A 14,672-nucleotide genomic window follows, 5' to 3' on the forward strand; every position below is an offset into this window, starting at 1 on the left:
ACAGCAGCAATGCTAGTTCAGCTGCTAGTCCAGGCTGGGTCAGACTGACCCCCAGAAACCTGCCCTAGCTGCAGGACAAGCTGCACCTCTGCCACACCCCCATCCACTTCCAGCCTCCATCACGCCTTAGCCACGGGGTGGAGGGGGAGGGGATGTCACTGTATTTGGGGCTGTGCCCCAGTCTGCCTAACCCCTCTGCATCTGGCCCCAGACACACGCCCCACCCCCTTCCTGCGAGCCTTGCCCCCCCCCCCGAGCTGCCCACACCTGAACACAGAGCCTCACCGCCTGCATCTGGAGTGTCCCTGCACCCAGACCCCCTGCTGAGACACCCCTCCATCCAGACCTCCCCCCCGCAGCCAAACCACACCCCCTGTGCACACACGCAAACCCCCACCCTTTAACCCCCCCCATGTATCTAGACCACCCTGATGAACCTGCACCACCTGGCCCTTCCTCTGCAGAGTCCCATTTCCCCTGCACTTGGAACCCCTCCACCCTAAAACAAGCCCCTGTGCAGCCAGATTCTGCCCCCAACCCCCCCTCCCCTCCGTATCTAGATCCCTCACTGAGCCACTTGCAACCATATTGCACCCACACAGAACCCTCTTAATCCACACCTGGATCCCTCCACACTAGGCTCCTGCTAGGCTGAGCCCGCCAGCCTACACCTTGTGTGCCGGGGGTGGGGGAGGAGGGATCCAGGGTATTTCTGGGGCAGGCCTGGCCCTTGTGCTATGTCAGGGTCTGGAGCAGCCTCACCACTGAGTCCATGTCATGGGGATGGGGGAGGCGGGAGGTGTTGTAGGGTGAGCGCCCACCTCCATGCAGCCAGTGGCCTGTGCTCCCCACTGCCATGCTGGCACTGCCACATTTATTAGTGACATAAACATTCTGCACACAATAAAATTTTGCAAAATTCTGCAAATTTTATTTTTTTGATGCAGAATTCCCTCAAGCGTAAGCACTAGCTGACACCTTCCTGAGGCACAAACTGAGTCCCTGGCTGAACATCCTGCAACTGCAAATGGTCTTATGACTCTCTGCACAGGTGGCTCTTTAAGGTGACAACAACCTGCCAAGTGGCATGGGGTCCTACAGCAAACACCTCTCCCCTTGCTTGCAGCCTGCCATGCCAACATGTAGCCAAACATTTTGAGCACACTTTGTGCCGCTCAACCTTGGGCAGGTGGCTCCTCCCTGCATGGCAGAAGGCGTGATGCCTGTCTCCCTGGGGGACAGCATGAGCCTGGGGTGGAGGTGAGGGGGCATAAGCAGTCACTGACCCTGGATTATAAGCACCAAGTGCAGTTGCTGCTGCAATTGGACAGAACCATACTTAGGATGCTGGCATTAGCACTGGGGCAGTGTTGCTGGGTACCTGTTGCAGCAGCCTATGCCCGAGGGGGCTGCATTTCTGACACTGGGCAGTATAAAAGTCCTCTACTACCAGTGTCACTAGGCTGGCACTGACTTTCCTTTCCCTAGCTCTTTGGCTAGTGCCGGTCATTCAGCAGGCAGGAGATGCTGGGGAGGGTGACCATCCAGCAGCGAAGTGAAAGCAAGTGTTCATTAGCCATCTTGGGAATTTCCAGTGTGAGGCTGCTCCATGTGTTCTCAAGTCCAGGTGGTGGGGGCAGAGGTTTTTCCAGCCCTGAGATTGCCCAGAAGGGTTCCCCAAAGGAGCTTGTTCAATCACATGCATAAGCCCCTGCATGAATAGAGCCCCCCCACAACTCCCAGCTGCCTCTTTAATTAAGCCCTTGGAGCCTACATGCATCTCCGGGGGGTCATGCCCAAAGAGCCGGCAGTCTGGAACATGCTGCTGTACAGCGCTAATGCTTCAGGGCACACAACTCTCCTTTTGCTGCTTGTTATTCCATCCTGGCCTCAGCATTCTCCCCCTGGCGCCCACCCTCTCTCTTTCTCCCTTACCCTGTGCTGGGGGAGCCAGGTGACAGGCCCCACATCAGACGCTGAACCAAGAGAAGGAGCCCCAAAGACAAATACAGCGTTCAGCAGTCACACACACAGCCACAAGCAGACATAGGGGGAGGAACAGACTCCACCCAGGCCTGGCACTGGGGCCCAGCTGAAGGGCAACTGCCCTGCCCTGCTCCTTGGGACAGCGAGTGAGTGCACCACAAAGCTACGGGTTTGGCATCGCACTTGAGTCTGGCTGGTGCCTGTGGCAGCCAGGGAGCTGCAGGCCTTTACTTCTGCATTGGACACATTCATCAGTGCTCTCTGGGCATTTTCCCTTGGCAGCAGGAGAACAAGCCCATGCCTACCCCCACAATCTCCCAAAATATGTTGATAAAAAAGATTCACAGCTACGTCTGCTCTGGCGTGATGGGTCTGTGCCCCCTCCCGCCCCAATGTCTGGGGGCCACCCACTTTACTGCATCCCTCCTTCCCAAAGAGATGCTGAACCAGAGGGAAAGGTGCGGAAAGCAAAGAGGGGTGCCTGAGGTCTGCGGCGACTGACCCTGACTCCAGGAGAAGGGAAAACCAGGGGATGGCAGGCAGGCTACTGAGCATGAGATGCACTAAGCAATCAGCTTCAGCTGCTCAGAGCTGGAGCACAGGATGGAAGCAGGAGGCCTCCTGGGGTCTCTCCCTCTGTTAAGTTCTGTCTCCTCCACTGCAGCCTAGACCCCAGTAATATCTGTGTGTATGAGCAGGAGGCCACCACCCCCGCACTAGGGCTTGGGCTCTCGCAGGCCAGAAAAGCCGTTGCTCTTCAGCAGTGTTGGATCTGGGCCAGTTAGCGGCACTAGACCCTCGCCAGAGCCTGAGAGCTGGCGGCAGGGTCACCATGGCAGCTCAGGAAGCTTGGGGCCTACAAGATGGCGTTCCCCCCGCGTTCTCAATACTTGATGTAGGAGTTTCTGTCCAGCTGGTGTTGCCGCTGCGGGCGGCTGCTCAGTGGTAATGGACCTGGTCCTCCTGCACGGGCCCGGTTCTGAATTCACCCTCCACAGTCTCCAGCTCCGTCTCAAAGCTCTGAAGGCCACCCTCCTCACTGTTCTCCACCGGCTCCAGCCGGTTAGCCATTGTGCCGTAGGACTGGTGAGCTGGGGAGGCAGCCGGCGTCAGGCTCAGCTCGGGCTCCTGCAGGACCGTGGCCATGAACATCTGGGGCACAAAGCAGACAATGGGCTAGAGGCGAGGATCAGAAAGAAACCCCGGTCCCACTCAGAATCCAGGCTGGATGAAAGGAGGGATTTGATTGAGGTTGGGGCGTGTGAGTGTATTACCCTCCATTCACAAGCAGGACCAGCTCTGGCTCTTTTGCCACCCCAAGCAAAAAAAAAAAATCGGGGCGGCCAGAGCGGCAAAGCAGGAAAAAAAACCTGCAGGGCGGCCGGAGTTAGGGGGCAGGGGGACTCCCTGCACTGAAGACGTGCTCCGGCTAGCAGCGGGGAGGAGAGAGAGAAGGGGGGCAGCCAGGGCTTCAGCAGGGCACTCGCCACGTGGCCCCGACTGCCACGCCGCCTGCTGGGAGGGCTCCGTGCCGCTCCGGTTGGCGGGCAGGGAAGGACGCGGGCTGCCCTGCTGGGCTTGCTACAGACCTGACACCGGCGCTCCCCTCCTCCGCACTGCCGCCCCCTACCGGGCGGCCGGATTGACAAACAAAACAAACAAACAAAAGTGGCTGTGCCGCCCTAGGATTGGGCGGAATGCCGCCCCGTAGAATCTGCCGCCCCAAGCACGAGCTTGCTCGGCTCATGCCTGGAGCTGGCCCTGTTCACAAGAGCTGCGCACCAGGAGATGAGTGGCCATGCCGGGGTAGAGGCACATCTGGGTCACTGTGGGAGTCTCAGTGCAGTGCTCCTAGTCTCAGGCATTAGTGGTTCATTGTATCAGAGTGTTTTGACGCCACATAAAGCTGACTCCCGAAACAAGGCATCTGGTGCATGAGGACAGGGGGGTGGATATACTCACATTTGAGTTAGGGGTTGAGGAGATGCTGCTTCTTTCCGTGTCGTTGAAGGCCCCTTCTGACTGCTCGGACATCTGCAGGCAGATGGTGAGAGAATACAAAGCAATGAAGGATCAGATCCCCCAAGTTGTGGGGACCACAGGAACACACCCTCCTACAGCCATTTGAGACCACGGGGTTGGAGAGGGAGGGATCATGTTTGCAGCCACTGAGAGCTAGGATTAACTGAACTGACCACACCCATCAGTGATACCTGCCCAGAGATAGACCCACAGCTCGTTTTACAGCTCACAGAGATGGGCTAGACACCAGCAGCTGGGGGACGCTGGAGCTGCACCTTGGCTCTGAGCTCTCACAGCCTGGATTACAGGGGACTGCTTGCCAGGAGACGGGTTTGCTGGAAGTGCAGTGAGCTCTAACTTGCATCTAGTGGCAAAACGGAGCTCAAAGTGTTGGGACCTCTTAAAATGCAGCATCTCCTAGTGCTGCCCCTGGTGTGAGCGCTGACAGGGGAGGAGGGTAGGGCCCAGAGCCTACGATCTGGAGACAAGAAGGGCCACTTTCAGCTGGGCAACTGCAACTGCGGCACAGACACACCCAAAGCTGGTGATGGTGAATGGGCAGAGGGGAGATGCTCCATGCATCACCAGGGGAGTCAGCTCTGTGTCTGCTCCAGACGCAACGAAATTCTCAGGCACCTCAGTGCATATTGACCCCTGAGAGGCAAGACACAGACAAACAGGACAAAGAGACGATGAGTCAGGGCCTGGGACCAAAGCGGCTGCTTCCCTCTCTCACCTGGTAGCTGGAGGGCTTCCTTGGCTGCAGCTTCTTCAAACACAGGCCAAAGAAAGAGAAGAGGATGCAGGATAGAAGAACCACGAAGGTAAAGAGGGTGATGGGACGGATGGGACCTAGAGCAGAGAAAAACAGCCAGCCAGCATGGGAGTCTGTATCAGAGTCCACCAGCTTCAGTTCCTACCAGCCACAAGAGCTTCTGAGTACCAGCCAAAATCTCTCCCACCTCTGGCTGAGGTCCCCCCTAACTACCAGCCAAGATCTCCCCCATCTGGCTGAGTCCTCCCCTCACACGGTGAGTAAAATCGAGATCTCACCAACATTACCCTTACTCCATTTCTTTTCTCCCTGTCTGCCCCATTCCCCTCTCCTCCTGTTCCTGACGAGAAGGTGATGGTCACTAACTGGCTGCTTGTCCCCTGGAGAAGTGAGACCTGATGCAGATAAGGTCTAGGCTGGAGGAGTCCCTGCCCTGAGTCCACCCTACCTAGACGCAGGACAGAGAAGAAGAGCAGCCAAAACATGCAGAGGATGGGTGCCACCACCACCTGGCTGACGGCCGCTGAGTGGATGCGCTGGTTCAGCTTGGTGGGGATGTACACATAGTAAATGTTGTAGCGATCGACCATGTGTTTCAGCAGCATGTAGAGCAAACCTGGACCAGGAGGATGAAAGAGGGTCAGGACAGGTGCCATCGTTGGACAAAGCGGGGGGTGAGGTGAAAGCACCACGGCTTGGAGAGGGGATGAGGGACTGGGTCAAGGAGAACAGTCCCTGGAATTGATGCCAGTGGTGATTGGGGATTTGGCAGCTGATCCCTGCTCACTTTTCTGTACCGGGGCTGGTTCCCCAGGCACTGCATGACAGTGGGGCAGGGGTGGTGGTTCTCAGCAGGAGGTCAATCAGACCAGACAGAGCTGCCTTCTAATGATCATCTCACCTCCCAAGGGAGCAAACAGACTCTCCTGGGAACATGGATGTGGGCGAGGCTGCTTCCAGCCCGGGGGCCAGGCCCAGAGGAGATGGTGAGACAGCTGAAGGCCAGGCTGGAAGCTCACAGGAGCCACTCACCAAAGGGGACGATGATGGGGCAGGTGATGCTGTAGGTCATGACGACAGCAAAGATGCAGCAGGTCCAGGCGTACTCCAGCCCGAACTGGAACTCATAGGCTTGGCACTGAGGCACAACCAATAGCACAGTTACCCTGCTGCCTCCAGCCTAGTGCTATCGTGTGTGTTACAGCACTAGCTGGAGGCCTCAGGTGAGCTCAGGGCCCCTGGCACTAGGCACTATACATACACATAGTGGAGACAGGGTCTCCCAGAGAGCTCGTACTCCACGTGGACAGATGGAAGGCAGAGAAAGGACACATTGCGCCCACACCACAGATGGGGAACTGAGGCATCCAGAGATGACAGGCCTTGTCCCAGTTCACCTAGGGAGTCTGTGGCAGAGTCAGTCAGATCTCCCAGCCCATTGCCTTGCCCCCAGCCCCATGCTTCCCAGCATTTCTTCCAGGGCCTGGCAGCAACTCCCAGTCCTTTATGTTTCCCTTCTTCCTTTATAAGCCACCCAGACAACATGGCGCAGCCATCGCCTGCTGACCACGGAAGGGATTGTCCTTCAGAGCCAGGCGCTGCTGCTCTTCATGCAGCCAGTGGGGTCACTACTGAGCGACATGATGCACTCCCTTGCCCCGCTGCCTTCCCAGACCTGCACTGATTGCTTCCTCTGCACAGCTTACCCCTGGCAGCCACAGAGGGACTGGAACTAAAGCCAAGCCTCCTGCAGCAGCCTCCAGCCACAAGCCTGTCCCCAGAGGCACTGGGACCAGAGCTAGGGCTGTCAACTTTCGAATTGCACAAAACCGAACACCTTAGCCCCGCCTCCTTCCCCAAGGCCCTGCTCCCCTGCTCCCTACATTCCCCCTCCCTCGGTGGCTCACTCTCTTCCCCCTCACTCACTTTCGTTGGGTTGGGGCAGGGGGTTGGGTGGAGGAGGGGGTGACAGCTCTGTCTGGGGGTGCAGGCTCTGGGGTGGGGCCAGAAATGAGGGGTACAGGATGCAGGAGGGGGATCCAGGCTGGGGCACAGTGTTGGGGTGTGGGAGGGGGTGAGGGCTCTGGTTGGGGGTGTGAGCTCTGGAGTGGAGCCGGAGATGAGGGGTTTGGGTGCAGGAGGGGGCTCCAGGCTGGAGGGGTGGGGCAGAGGGGTTCAGGGTGTGGGAGGGGGCTCTGGGCTGGGGTAGGAGTGTGAGATACAAGGGGATGAGGGCTCTGCCTGAGGGCGCAGGCTCTGGGGTGGGGCTAGGGATGAGGGGTTTGGGTGCAGGAGGAAGCTCCGGGTTTGGAGGGGCTCAGGGCTGGAGCAGGAGTTTGGGGCAAGGGCTCACCTCTGGCAGCTCCCTGTCAGCAGCTCAGCAGAGGCACTAAGGCAGGCTTTCTGTCTGTCCTGCACTGCGCTGCGCCACGGAAGTGGCCAGCAGGTCCGGCTCCTAGTCAGATGTGTGGGAGGCGGCTCTGCGCGCTGCTCTTGCCCACAAGCACTGCCCCTGCAGCTCCCATTGGCTGCAGTTTCCGGCCAATGGGAGTGTAGAGCTGGTGCTTGGGGCAGGAGTGGTGCATGGAGCCCTGTGGCCCACCCCCACCTAGGAGCCGGGCCTACTGACTGCTTCCGGGGTGCAGTGTGGAGCCAGGGCAGGTAGGGACTAGCCTGTCTTAGCGCCGCAGCACTGCTACATGGACTTTTAATGGCTCGGTTGACGGTGGTGACCGGAGCTGCCAGAGCCCCTTTACGACCGGGTGTTCTGGTCGAAAACCAGACACCTGGTCACCCTAACCAGAGTCCCACTTCCTGGAGCAGCCCTAGGCCACGGACCTGTTCCCAGAGGCACTGCAACCAGAGCCCCACCTCCTGAGTACAAGAAGTTGAGTTTCTGGCCAGGACAGTGGAGACAGGATCTGGCAGGTCTGAGTTCCCAGGCAGGGTGTGGCAGATGGGCAGTGTGTGGGTGTGGGTGTGCAGGGAGTGGAGCCACACACCCGTTTGATGTGGAGCCGCTCTGGCTCAGACTTGGCGAAGCAGAGGCGGGTTGCATAGACGATGAGGCTGGGGATGCGCAGCAGCTCCATGGCTGTCCCAATCAGGCTGGACGTGATGACGTAGTTGACAAAAAAAGCGCCATTATCAGGGAGGAAAACGCACCTGTCCCCGGAAACAACAAGGAGGGAAGAGAATGAGACATGCCCCAAGCAGATGGCCAGAGAAGAGCTGTGCCAGGCTGGTGGCTGCAGGACTCATGCCCGAATCACTCCAAGCAGCTGCCCAGCAGCACAGGGGGTGACAGCTGCAGGGTTGCTGGGTCCATGAGCTTGCAGCCCCTTCTGCTCAGGGGATTGCTCAGAAATGGGGGCCAAAACTTGGGGCATCCTAAAACACTACAACCAAAAACCACTGACAGTGCAAAATGCAATTCCTCTGCCCCTGCACACACCCAGCTGTGCATGCAGCTCCCCCTAATCTACACGTGTACACACATCCCCACACAAACACGGCTCCACACACGTTCAGCACCCGCCAGTACTCACTGGAACTTGATATTTGCCTCATCCAAGAAGTGAATGTCAAAGAGCCAGTGGAAGAAAAGATCTAAACTGGATGAGAGAAGAGAGAGCAGAAGCTGGTTAGACCTGTGTTATACAGACAAGAGAGAATATTATGGACAAACAGACAAGAGTCTTTCGCTCTCTCTCACACGCACATGCAGAGAGCAGGAAAAGGTCTTGCAGCACACCTTCCCCCCACCCTTCTCTGGACTTCCCTTTGGCACAGGGCCTGACCTCGGTGTGGAATGTGCCCAGCCTGTTTTGTTTTGGCATTGTGTGAATAACAACAATCATGATAATAATCAAGGCTGGTCTGGGAAAGAACAGCTGGGCCACTTGGTGCAAATGCTGGAAAACACTGTCCTGTCAAAGGTGGCAATTACTGAAGGATCTAGTTACACGACCTGGAACGCTCCACAGAAAGGGTTCAACCTACGATGGAGCCGTGTCAAAATCTTACTGGAGTGGCTGCTACTCCCGCAGAGTGATCTTGGCTTGATACTTTGGTCCCTTTGCACATTTCCAGCTGCGCAAAGGCCAAGCAGCTAGTGGCCAACAGCCCCAGCACAGCCAGAATCCCTAGGTGGCATAAAGCTGTTGGCACCAGCGATATGACTGAAGGCTCGCTATGCTCCGACCAGTCCCAGCTGATAGAACAACCCCGTGGTGCCACGGGCAGCTGAGGGCAAGTTAGGTCAGCCCCACTGCTTCTCCAAGTTGTGCTGGGAACCAAAGTGGATCCCAGCCGGCATCAGAATAAGGACACCCCAAAGGTGATTAAAACCACCTTTGCCCCCACCCTGGGATCCTGAATTGATCACAGCTTGGCTGGACCTGAGAACAAGGCTACATTCACACCCGATGAAGGAGTTCCTTTGCAGATCAGCTGAACAAGAAAGGTGTTAATACTCAGGGTGACTTGAGCTAGCTCATACTCAGGAAGGAGGGGGCTGTGCAGCTGGGGGTCCTTGGGCTGAGGGCTCACCAGGGGAAAGTTTGGGGACAGGACAGGCCCAGGAACAAACAGTGCATGTGCTGGGAGGGGAGGAGCGAGTGCTTTCTGGCTAAAGGGCTGGACAGTTGGGCCTCAGCAAGCGTCTCTGCAAGTGCAGTAGCCTGTGAGTAGCTGTGCTGCTTTTGCCATTTCTGTTTGATACACACTTCCAATACATTAGAGCAGGAGGTTCCCCAGAGGGAGCTGGTCAGTTCTCTCTCAAAGACAAAGTGGGCTACTCCACAGCCCCTAAAGCTATCGACTGGCGTTGGCCAAGGAGCAACACCACAGAGAATGATAAGTAACCAGCTATTGAACTATAAGATATATTTCCTCTTTAAAGAGCTACTGCTCTAGGGGCTGCTGTGTTGCAGCAGTCTTTTGGAGGAGATGTAACAGGGATGCCCTCTGGAATACACATGATTATTAAAGACACGACGACAGATTGCCCAAGAGTCAGGGAGTTAATCTTGGCATCCTGGGCAGTTGGGCCATGGGCAATTCCATGCTTCTTCTCTAATTTCCTATTACATTTTAAATGGATACACTGCACTTTCTGCCATAACTGGTGCGTAGAAGTGCTGAGTGCTAAGAGCTGCTGTGTTCCACTGCATTTCAGTGATGGTGACGTGATCCCTGCACACACAGTCTCTGCAAATGCTTTGGGGTTGATTCCTCAGGATGAAGAGCTCCAGGCACATGTATATAATTCTCAGTCTGGAAGTCAATGAGGAGGGCTGTGCACATGGGTTGTACCTGGTCAGCCCCAGCGAGGGCAGGATGATCACCATGAACACCAGAAAGAAGTAACACTTGTGCATTGTGACCTGATTTTCATTCGACCTACAGAAAAAGGAAATGATCTTTATACATTTTGGAGACAGAAGAGGAGCTGGAGGGAGAGATGCTTGGGTCCAGTTCTGCACAGAGAATCAGACTGTCCTCAAGGGGACACTGCTCTGTTGGAGCAGAGCGCTAACTGGGGAAGGTGGGGATTCTTTCCCTAAACTATGCAGAGGCCACAATGGGGGAACAGGGTGTGGTGAAGCCATCTGGGGAGTCCCCCACCCTCCAAATCTCTCTCTAATTCTCATCACTTCCCACAACAGGATTTGCAGCTGGAAATCTGACTGTAGTTCACAAGCTGCAATGGCCAGTTTTACCACTAGGGGGTGCTGCAGTGGGAGCAGAGAGGGAACACAGCTGGACAACCACAGCTGGATTGCTGGTTGAGGCCATGGGGAGGCATTAGTGCAGTCCGGGAGCAGGTTTAAAGCGAGAGGCATAGATAAAGGGAGAAGAGAGGGGACTACAGAAGGTTCATCAGGTGGGGCAGCTTTGACCCCCCCCTCCGGTAGCAGGGCATTTTTTAAAAGGTGGGCGCCTGTACCTCCATCCCCACCAGCATGGGAACGACTGCGCTGGGAGCCATTCAGCCTGACTTGCCCTGGAGATTCAGTGCCGGTTTGGAATGTAGCTGAGAGCACTGGAGTGGACTAAAGCATGTGTGTGTACAGCTGCCAGGTGACTGCTGCCCAACAGAGGCGGGAACAAACAGCACAGCACCTCGCACAGTAACCTGGCTAGTGCAGACAAGGGCAGTCGCAGTGATCTCTCTGAGCACGGAACTGTCTCCTCAGGAGGGACTGGCATCCTCTTCAGTCCAGACTGGACAACACCCCGCGGAACAGACTGTAGGGACCAATCCCACCCTGACCCCTGCAGATGGACTAAATGGTACCTACTAGGGTTTTCATTCAAATCCAGATCCCGAGTGACTCCGAGGGGGCAGGCGGGCCCCAGGGTGAAAGGTCAGAGTGTAAAGGCCATGAGTTACCTGGTCCAGTGTGACTCAAAGAAGGCAGAATAGTACACGACGAATGGCAGGAACACAGAGAAGGCCCAGAGCAGCAACGTGGGGAAGAACTGGGTGAGGACAGGATTCTGGGGAGGGGAGAGACCGGAGACAAGCTCAGGACCCTGCCTGCCTGGTGGCAGGGCCCCTGGGACACTTTGTGCACCGCTGGAGTGGCGGCGAGGCTGAGGAAAGAAGGCTTTACTGGGACAGAGCAAGCCCCCAGCTACAGCTCACAGGTTATTGCAGAGGAAGGGGCTGGATTCATGGCAGCTCTGGAGCAGCCCAGCACTTGGTGCAGTCTATAATGGTCCCACCCCACCTCCTTTGCTTTGGCACACTCACAAAGCTGCCCTGCCCCACTGGCTCCCTATGAGTGAGGTTGTATGTGCCCCTCCCAGGGTATGGGGTCACTGCCTGGGTGTGGGGACACACACACACACAACCTCACACAGAGACAAGACCCAAGGATGCCTCCATCAGCGACATGTGGCTGCCCACCATGTGGGCTCTCCCTTTCTCCCTGCCAAGACACCCATCCCACTCGTGGAGAGTGCAGAGAAGAGGCATGGCCTGCTCTCCTCGGGGGGCACAGAGACAGCCCACACCCTCCCCTCCTCAGGCAAGCTCGGAGATGGGTAACCCCCTAGTTGGCCCTGAGTCCAGCAGGCAGAGTCCCACAGGAATCGGCTACCTTGAGGCTTTCTACCGGCCGTGTCACGTTGAACATGTCTATGGTGTTGACGATGATGGCAGGTGTGGTGAGGAAGAAGAGGAGGATGAAGAGGCAGAAATTGAGGAGGACAAATCGCACCCACCATGACGTGCCACGGACAGATAAATTCTCCCTACAAGAGAACAGAGTATCCAGTAGGTGGAGCACAGGGAAAGACACAGAGGTGCGGGTGGCTGGAGTATCCCTCCTGGTTCCCAGCTGGGAAGGGGCTCTCCCCACTTCAGCAGCCTGACCCACTGGCTCCCATGCTCACTCTGCCCTATACCTTCTCCCCCACATAGACCCCATCCTTTCTGATTATTCCAGGGCTTCTGCTTCTGGGTTTCCTGCTATTAGTCCCCATCCCACCCCATCCATCTCAACAAAACTGTCCCCTGCATTGTCCCACCTGGAACTGGGGGCATCGCCAGGGTCTAGGAGAACCAGCACAATGGAATCTCTGTGCCCCCTGCAATGGGCTCTGGATTCACCAATGCCAGAGAAAGCCCAGGAGACTTCATTTTCCCCTCCCTTGCCTGGCCTAGCTGAGACTTGCAACCTCGCTGCATTGGTGTCACTGCTCAGGCCCCGCAGAGGCAGATTCTCAGCCCTTAACACTCCCAACGGTCTGGGAGAATTAAAGCTTTGGATCCACCTTGTGCCCTGGTGCCCCCTCCATCCAGCTGTGTGGGGATTTACCAGATGATGTCACTTGGGGCTGGGGCATAGCGAACGCCCCAGCTGTGGGACTTTACCACCGTGGTCACGGAGGATTGCTGTGGGTGCCTGTAGCAGTGGATGCGGCTGTAATCCTTCAAAATCCTACAGGAGAGAGGAGGAAGAGGAGACTTTGGCACACAGGACAGATTCCTGCTATATGAGAAGAGCTGGGGGGCGGGTGGGAGGGGGAAGGGGTTTCGGATCTCCGCCACCCTAAACGTTCTCGCAATCACAGGCTGTGGCCATCTGCCATACTCAGAGGTCATTTCTCCTGCTGATATGATAGGCAGAGTCCAGCTGAGACTAAACAACCATTTGGGTTTAGCTTACTGAAAATCAGAGTCCACATGGAACCATGGAAATACTCAGAGCGCCACTTGACAGCCTCGAAGCACCAGGGCCACTGACACTCCCACCCCAGAGCTGAGATGGGCACCCCTGCTGGCTCTGAAGCAGGAACGGACTAACCATTCCTAGTCCCAAACCCAGCAGGGGAAAGAGCTACAGAAGCCGAAGCTGCTTGTTATTTTTATATTTGCACCCCACAGCTGTGTGAATTTCAGGTTCATTTCCCATGGGGAGAGGGTAATGTGTAGGCTGCCCAGAGGGCCGTTCCAGCTAGCAGGACCTCGACCCTGCTCTCGCTGAGGCCTGCACTCACACTGATGTCATCCTCTCATCCTGGAAAGTGACGAAGGCCATGTCAAGACGCTTGAGTGAGATGCGGTTGCGCTCAGCATTGAACTCATCGGTCAGTTTCTCCTCCAGCTCCCCGTAGTACTGCTCAGCATCCACCTGCAGGGGAGTGGAAAGATCACTTTAAAAGGAGCTCTCCTCCCAGAGAGATGGGGACTGACATTCCAGCAGATCACTGGGGATGAAATCTGGGGGGCTGCCACATCAACACCTGGACTAGCTGCTGGGAGGCAGTCACTGAGCAAGTTACAAGTGGGAATGAGAGGAGCTGGTTTTGGACGTGCAGGCTCCTTCCTCACCCATGTGAGGGAAATAAGGATTCCAGGAGGGAGCTGAGGCCTTTGGTCCAAGCGAGGACAGAAGATGTATTGATGCAGGATTTAAGGAGGCAGTGTTTGGAAACAATGCTAAAGAAGCCGAAACTCCCACCACCACAAGTATGTTTAACTCCAGCACCACCCCTCACTGGGATAATGGACATTGACTGAGGGCATCTGGCCCCCACCGCGCCCATCTTCACCCTAAGAAACAGCAGCAGAACCAGGGGGCATTGAGCCATAAGATCACTATGCCCTCCTCCTTCAGATCGCTCCCCTGGACTCATCCCAGCTGTGGTGCCTATGAGACATCAGCCAGTGAATGATGCAAGGGGCACATAGGGAAAGCTGGCCCTTACATTGTGTAACTGTCAGGAAAGAACCTGCAAATGCACTTATGGATTTTAAACCTGACTCTATTCGGTTGTATCCCTCTCCCAACACTCTTCAGTTGTTCCCTGTCTTCTTAGGCCCCCATCCTGAATGGAGCTGCTCTGTGTGGGAGGGGTCTATGCTGGTGCACACAGGGGTCTGTCAGTGAGAAGCAACTTGCAGGATCGGGGCCTTTGAGTGTCAGAGCCTGTGTTTTTCTGTGGGCACATACAGCACCTAGCACAACGGGAGCCCGATACTCAGGGGTGGGTCGAGGCCCCAGCACGCCAAGCACGTGCTTGAGGCGGCAAGCCATGGGGGGCGCTCTGCCAGCACTACAAGGGCAGCAGGCAGGGTGCCTTCAGCGGCTTTCCTGCGGAGGGTCCACTGGTCCCGCGGCTTCGGTGGACCTCCCGCTTGGGGCAGCAAAAACCCTAGAGCTGCCCCTGCCGATACTAATTGTGGCTTTTGCGTACTGCTGGAAGAAATATTAAATAGTGTTCAACAGCTGACAAATGCTAACCCAGGATGCACAGCTGCAGTGAGTTAACTGTGGCGGGGAGGTGCCCAGGGATGGGTGTGAAAGTGAGAGTGACGGAATGTCATTCCAGTCTCTCCAGGCAGACACGCTGCTTGTAAAAGAACAACACTAAG

At 56.4% G+C, this 14,672-nt stretch overlaps 1 protein-coding gene across 8 annotated transcripts in view; it reads right to left on the minus strand.

Annotated features, from left to right (window-relative positions):
- Positions 1-387: 387 nt before the first annotated feature.
- The window catches only part of TMEM63C (transmembrane protein 63C), a 73,929-nt gene continuing 59,644 nt past the window's right edge, over positions 388-14,672 (minus strand). For 7 of the 8 annotated variants that reach the window (XM_030559053.1, XM_030559052.1, XM_030559049.1 and 4 more), the window contains 12 exons: positions 13,295-13,428; positions 12,613-12,735; positions 11,893-12,046; positions 11,181-11,287; positions 10,100-10,186; positions 8,332-8,397; positions 7,786-7,948; positions 5,816-5,921; positions 5,232-5,399; positions 4,745-4,860; positions 3,949-4,020; positions 389-3,138 (listed from right to left, as the gene is read on the minus strand). In XM_030559053.1, coding sequence (XP_030414913.1) covers positions 2,926-3,138; positions 3,949-4,020; positions 4,745-4,860; positions 5,232-5,399; positions 5,816-5,921; positions 7,786-7,948; positions 8,332-8,397; positions 10,100-10,186; positions 11,181-11,287; positions 11,893-12,046; positions 12,613-12,735; positions 13,295-13,428 — 1,509 coding nt within the window. In that variant the 3' untranslated portion in view covers positions 389-2,925. Of the gene's footprint in view, positions 3,139-3,948; positions 4,021-4,744; positions 4,861-5,231; positions 5,400-5,815; positions 5,922-7,785; positions 7,949-8,331; positions 8,398-10,099; positions 10,187-11,180; positions 11,288-11,892; positions 12,047-12,612; positions 12,736-13,294; positions 13,429-14,672 lie in introns of all 8 variants that reach the window. The other variant, XM_030559056.1, reaches the window with a different exon arrangement.

The sequence above is a fragment of the Gopherus evgoodei genome, chromosome 4 (assembly GCF_007399415.2).
Source record: "Gopherus evgoodei ecotype Sinaloan lineage chromosome 4, rGopEvg1_v1.p, whole genome shotgun sequence".
NCBI lineage: Eukaryota > Metazoa > Chordata > Testudines > Testudinidae > Gopherus > Gopherus evgoodei.